Below are 6,349 nucleotides of genomic sequence, written 5' to 3'. Positions count from 1 at the left end.
CGCTTTCGTTTTGTTGTGCCGGTGGCCGCGTGTACCTGGGTGGTTGTCGAGGGGGGATGAGGATCGCTGGTACGTTTCGTTCCTGGATGCTCTCGAACTCTGTGGCCAACATTGTCAGTTGCGTCAGGGAGGGTGTTGTCATAGATCCGGGTAAGTTCTTTGGCTTCGTCGTACCCGGCGTGGTGCATGAGCAACCGGAGCTCGATGACGAAGTCCTTGAACGGTTCGCCCAGCGCTTGTTTGCGGTCCCTGATCTGGTCTTCCAATTGCTCGAAGTACCGGGGAGGCAGGAAAAAGGCTAGGAATTCCTGGCGGAAATCGGCCCATGAGGCGCTCTGGAGTCGGCTGGTGCGGAACCAACGGTTGGCTCGGTCGGTGAGGAGCTCTGCCATGGCTCGCGGCACGTAGTTCATGTCTACCCCGTACGAGAGGGCACGCTCTTCCAGTAGTTCGACGAACGACAGTGGGTCGTCCTGCCCGTCGAACTGGATTCCCCACTTTCGGATCCGTTCCGCCATCTGCGCGGCGGGACTGTAGTAGTGGCCATCTGTGGGGCCATTTCCTCCTGCTGTCGGCAAGATCCTTCTCATGGGCGAAGGCCTTGGCTCCGGGGGCGGGGGCTTCGGTAGATCTTCGGCGGTTATCGATGTCGGTGAGGTGCTGGCTTTGCCGTCCATGATTCCTGGAACTTGTAGGCTGAGTTTGGGGTCCGTCTTCCGCTTCTCGGTTGGTGCCGAAGTGTCGGGCTGGGGCGATCTGGCTCGTCCTGGCGATCTGGCGTACTGCCGCTCGAGCTCCGCCAACCTGATCCAGGCATCGTGTTCGCGGGGCCCGGCGACTAGTTCGGCGAAACTCCTCCGCAAATCTTCCACGTTCCCCTCGCGGCTGAATCCGAATTCCTCCCCGAAGGACTCCAGCTCCTCTCGGCGACGTTTGTGTATCCAGCCGGTACTCACCCCTGGGTTGGCGACGAATTCTCCCGGGTAATACCCGCTGGCCTGTTCCTCTGTGTGGGATTCCATCGCTCCGATCGTTACTTGAGTTGGCTGTTTCGCTGGGCTTGCGCTTTTCCTTCACTATGGCACTGTGTCGAGCTTCGCGGCTGACGCTTCGAATTTCTTCTCCTGGTGACGGCACTGTTCGCGTTTCTCTGTCGCTGTGTCGCTCTTTCGTCTGCTCGTTGCGCAACTCTTGCCGTTGATATTGCGCGAGGTCGGGGTTTTCTTTGGGTTGTTCTCTTGTGTTCTTGCTCTAGTGGCCGTTGGGCCTGCTCGGGCGCCACTTGTGATGGACCTATTTCAGGCTGAGATAAGCTCAGTCACGTCCAGGGGTCAATCCACAAGAAATTTGTAGAAATGGATGGAACTTCAAGGGAGACGTCGGGGGTGGCCTATCATAGAGTAGATGGATCGGGGCTTGGGCGGGCGTTGCTAGCGTTTTGTTTCGAATGGTGTATGTGGACGTGGAGCGGGGTGGGGTCGGTGCCTCGGCTACGTTGAAATGAACTTACGCACTCGGGTGTTTTTACTTCGATAATTTGACACTTTATTGTACGTATTAGTGGTTTAAATGCACTTATTTTTACTTCGTCGCCGATGCCTTCTCGTGAGTTTCCGGGTACCGCGTCTGTACTCCGGGCTGGGTCTCTGCGTAAGTTTTGGTACAACGACCGTACTGTGAGCCGGATTTCTGCGTAAGCTCCCTTTTTGCACTTCGCCGTTTTGGCGATCGCGGGTTGACCTGGTTCTGTCTCTTCGCGTTTTTGGCGAGCTGGCGGGTTTGCCGTTGGGTGCTTGTCGTAGGCTTCCGCGGTGTCATCTTTTTGTAGTCGATGAACCCGGAAGACTGCACCTGGCCGGTTGCTTGGTCTGGAGTGGGGGAAGTCCGCGTGACCTGGTGTGTTTGGTCAGCATTATGAAGACGGCGCGTGTCAGTCGGTGGCTATGTGTGGAAGGGGGGTGTTCGTGTAGTAAATAATGCATGCGTTAAATTTACGTTGGGCGAGGTGCTGCAATTTAGTTGCAGGTTTTATGTTTTATTGGGCGATGGGACAGGCGTTGTAGCGAACCCTTTTGGGTTGAGGGCCGATCTGCCAGTGTCCCGTAATTTCTCGAGTAACTGTAGAGCATAATGCTGTGCTGCGTCTATACAGCTCTGCTGAGCGCTTCTTCGCCTCAGCTAGAGGCGACTAGAGGCTCGTTTACCCCTGAATTCACACGCTTGTATTCGTTGAAAGCTTCTCCTCCTCCGTAAGTGCGGCGACGGTGCAGGATCTTTTCTCGTACCACTAATCGCGTTGGCGTGGATCTCATACGCCACGTGTTTTAACTTTTCCCAAACCACTCGAACTTTCCGCTGGCACGTCTGGCTCCTTCGGCCTTCTCCGATCGACTTCCTTTATCTCCACTTTTTCCCAGCTCAGAACTCTGCCGATCTCGCGTCAGCGTGGGCGGCCAGGGTCGTCATTCTCGCTGCGGCAGAGGGCTGGCGCCGTCGTTCCCGCTCTCAGTCGGCGTCTACGCTGCGTCGGTGACTTTGGTCTCTTTTTCGCTGCTGCGGCTTGCTACTGTTGGCTTAACGTTGGATTAACGTCGGTGCCGTTGGATTTCGGTTGTCAGTGTTTTCCTTGTCTCTCTTCTGCCGCTGCTGCGTTGTTGTTGTTGGCTTACTATTCTGAAAAACCAGTAGCGTATACCGTGATCGCGCATTGAAATGGTCTGTCGAGTATCCGTGACAGGATCTTATAAAATGTGGTAAATCTTAGTAAAGGATTGATCAAGGGACAATGCAAGAACTCGAACGCATTGTCATGGTAGGGTGGTAGGTTCTCTCTAAATAGAAATGGTTCAGTAGGGCTTTTATTTGGCGTGTCGGCGCTATCAGCATTTCAGTTTGCTTTGTTTTTGTATAATTACTTATAATTTCCCGGGAAGTGCACTATTTAAATATAGTGGGGTACGATAGTACAATTAGGTTAGAAAGAACCCCGACCATCCGGCGAGCTAGACCCGAGCCTAGCAAGAGTGCACACGACCAAACCTATTTGTACGCAGTCCTTAAGTTCAGTCAAAGTCATCTGCTGATATCGAGAGCCTATATATCTGTTTACATATATAAATTTAAACTCTGGTACACTACACGATGTGATAGAGCAGACTCTCAATGGGAGCGAGAACTTTAACGAATATGCCTTTGAAATCGTCTCCGCCGGACAAATACCTGAGAAGCTGGGTTGCGTCGATCCCATCACCATGCTGGAGGCAATCAAGTTACGAATCGATTACGAATGGAAGGAAATTCGCAATAATTATGAGAGAAAGGAAAACTTTAGCCAAACGGAAACATCTGCACGGGATAGAGGTCGAGATCTGTACAAAGATCGTTCCAAGCAGCAAGTTATCCCCAACGAAGATATTAAATATCACTTAAAGATCACCCCGTTCCGCCCGCGCAAAGGACGAAAATCTGTGTCATCCACAGATCTCAGAGACAATTAGACTGTAGAGCTCTCACTGTTACAAAACTATTGGTAATTTTTCAATGCAGAACTCACTGTTACAAGTGTATTTCTTTTTGCTCACTGTAGAGAGCTAACTGCAACAAGTGTGTTTAAAAATTTCGCCACGCCCCCTTCCGCCCCCACAAAGGACGAAAATCTGTGGCAACCACAATTTTGAGGAATAGAAAATTAAAAACGCACAATCATAGAGAATGGCCATATCTACCAGATTGCCTAATCTTGCCGAATCGAAATCATATCGGATTATTATTATAGCAAAAAGCAACAAATCAGGCTGTTCTGCCTCCATCTAATAAAGTTGCCGCAAGGCCAGAAGATTCAACAGCCAATGCGATGCCATTTTTTTATCGCCAGTTTCGCCAGTTCCAAATGGTGCATCAAGAAAAAACAATCCTCCTTGTCCTGCCAAAACTGCCAGCATAATGCAGTCGTAAAAAACTTTTTGTTCATCGTTTAGTAGTGGAATATTGCGATTAACAATGCCTGCCATTTCTACATTATCGTACTTTATGAGCTCAGACCGAAATGACTGATTGGTATATTCGCAATATCCATGCAATGATTCTAAATATCAATCTAACATTTTTTTTAGATGTTTTTTTCTTTCAATTTTTAAACCCGAGGACCGAATTATTGTTTCGGCATATAGGGATTTCATGCGTGTATGAAAAGCTTTTATTTATTTAAATATTTTTCTTTGAATTTTATGATGCCACATTTACATTAATTTCTATCGGCGCAGATTGGCGCGATAAGCACACAAAATTTCATGATAATCGGTAGAGCTATTTCGGAGGAGTTTAGCAACAAAGCTTGTAACAAGAAAACCTGAATTTTTATGTCTCTATTCAAAACAATGAGCACACAAAATTCCAAATTCAATTTTACATTTACACACTCAATAGTACGCAGATGGATCGTGAAAATTCTCAGAATCCCTATGAGGCACAGTGCAATCAGGCCCAATGCAGTCGCTCCCAGAATTCACAGTCGGCCAGGGATGAAGTGTCTTTTGGTACCCCTCAGCAGCAGCATTGGCAGCAGCAGTCAATCTATGACTTGGTGGACAATGTGAGTGTAAAATGCGGAAACTATTGCATAACTATTGATGAACTATTGATGCCAGCAGGCACAGTAGGCCAGGGAGGCAACAATGAGACCATTGACAGATCTGTGAGCGTGAATTGCGGAAACGATTGCATAACTATTGATGAGTTATATAATTTTATTCCGATAGGAACGCGATCTCAGTAGCATGATGGTGGGTCCTGGAAATTCTCGGAAACCCTGTAGTGCACGGTGCAATCGTGCCCTATGTAATTGCTGCCAGCAGAGAAAGTCGGCCCAGTATGCAGAGGCAAGTTATGCCTTCTTTCACAACGATGAGACCACCGTTTGATTTGTAAGTATGAAGTGTTAACTGCAGAGTTCTTCATTAATTTAATTAATTTAAAATGTTTTTCGATAGGAGCCTGATATCAAGAGCACGACTATTGATAGAGAGAGTTCCGACGAAGCCTGTATGCCACATTGCACTGACAGCTGTAGCCGCCTGTCGCATTCATTGCGAGGATTAACGCCACCAAAGGTAAGTTCTGCAGGAGTGCTGTGCCGCTTGTAGATTGACTACAATGAAGGTCTTGCCACAGTAACGAACCTCTTTGTTCCGTCTGATTCAGCTAGGCTGTGTCAACGGTCGGCGGGCTCGTCGCAACAAATTTATAAAGTTGTACCGACGACAAATAAGAACGCACGGATTGGGTTTGTTTACTGTATAACAATTAATGGACGGGTTCGGCAGTTGGTTTCTCCTCCTCTCCGTTCGTGGTGAGCGCGACCTATTCGTGACCCGCCAAGGCGTCCCCAAGCGTGGCTCCTCCGGCTCTAACGACTGCGGCTAGTGATTCTTGGCAGGTAGCCCAAATCCGACACTCAGTCGGCGCCTGACGCGTTCGCTCCCACTAGACTCAACTTTATGTTTCTGCCTGATCGCGGTTCGCCTCCTATAGGATACACTACAACCGTCGCACCGTTGGTTCAAGGGATTCAAGCCTTTGGTTCTTGGCTTTGGGCTCGATTCCGCCTCTCAATCCTCACGCAACGACACTCAGTCGGCGCCTGACGCGTTAGCTCCCACTAGACTCAACTTGATGTTTCTGCCTGATCGCGGTTCGCCTCCTATAGGATACACTCCAACCGTCGCACCGTTGGTTCAAGGGATTGAAGCCTTTGGCTCTTGGCTTTGGGATCGATTTCGCCTCTCAATCCTCACGCAACGTCTTCGCTTTATAAAGTTTTCCCTTCGGGCTTGATCACACTGCTTGTTACTCACCTGGTTCTCCGGGAATTCGCCGCCTCCGGATAATCCCGGATAACGGCCTCTAGCCCTTAACCCTCTACCGCCCCCTGCTTGTCGGAATACATTTCCTCACATCACTCCTTCCACAAGCTCTGGTTGGGAGTCCTTGAAGCCGCCTAGCTATGGGAACCGCTCTCAGCAGAACATCCGACATTTGAATAAGAGGTTTTCTAACGAATTAGAATATGATAATCCGAGCTTTCTTTCTTTACTCCCAGTATGATTTGGGATACCAGCAGTCACTACCGCCCGTGAGGTCTGAAACGCAGCAGAGTCAATATGTATGTGTGGTTTTTGTAGGATGAGCCGCACTAATTAGGTATTCTGTCTAAACTTCTATTAAAACCCCCAAAACGGTCAAGAATTCAATTCTCAACTTGTCCACCTATGAGCCATACGTCGCGCAGTCAGTCATTCCAAAGAGATAACGCCCAGAGGCCAGATCACCAGCAGATTCAACATGTAAGTGA

General features: G+C 49.2%; 1 protein-coding gene across 1 annotated transcript; it reads left to right on the top strand.

Moving 5' to 3' along the window:
- Positions 1–4,412: 4,412 nt before the first annotated feature.
- On the top strand, positions 4,413–5,108 carry LOC113566835. The gene is made up of 3 exons (XM_026994005.1): positions 4,413–4,591; positions 4,758–4,922; positions 4,989–5,108. The coding sequence occupies exons 1-2, from the start codon at positions 4,433–4,435 to the stop codon at positions 4,917–4,919; spliced, it is 321 nt and encodes a 106-aa protein (XP_026849806.1). The 5' UTR covers positions 4,413–4,432; the 3' UTR covers positions 4,920–4,922; positions 4,989–5,108.
- Positions 5,109–6,349: the final 1,241 nt, after the last annotated feature.

Source organism: Drosophila persimilis, unplaced genomic scaffold, assembly GCF_003286085.1.
Source record: "Drosophila persimilis strain 14011-0111.01,24,50 unplaced genomic scaffold, DperRS2 tig00001074-arrow-arrow-pilon, whole genome shotgun sequence".
Classification (NCBI taxonomy): domain Eukaryota; kingdom Metazoa; phylum Arthropoda; class Insecta; order Diptera; family Drosophilidae; genus Drosophila; species Drosophila persimilis.
The sequence above is the reverse complement of the archived record's forward strand: the minus strand, read 5'-3'. Positions and strand labels throughout refer to the sequence as shown.

Coding starts and splice junctions, on each gene's coding strand:
- LOC113566835 (XM_026994005.1), top strand. CDS start 4,433: ATGGATCGTGAAAATTCTCAGAATCCCTATGAGGCACAGTGCAATCAG. Junction 4,592..4,757: donor TCTATGACTTGGTGGACAAT/GTGAGTGTAAAA, acceptor TTATTCCGATAG/GAACGCGATCTCAGTAGCAT.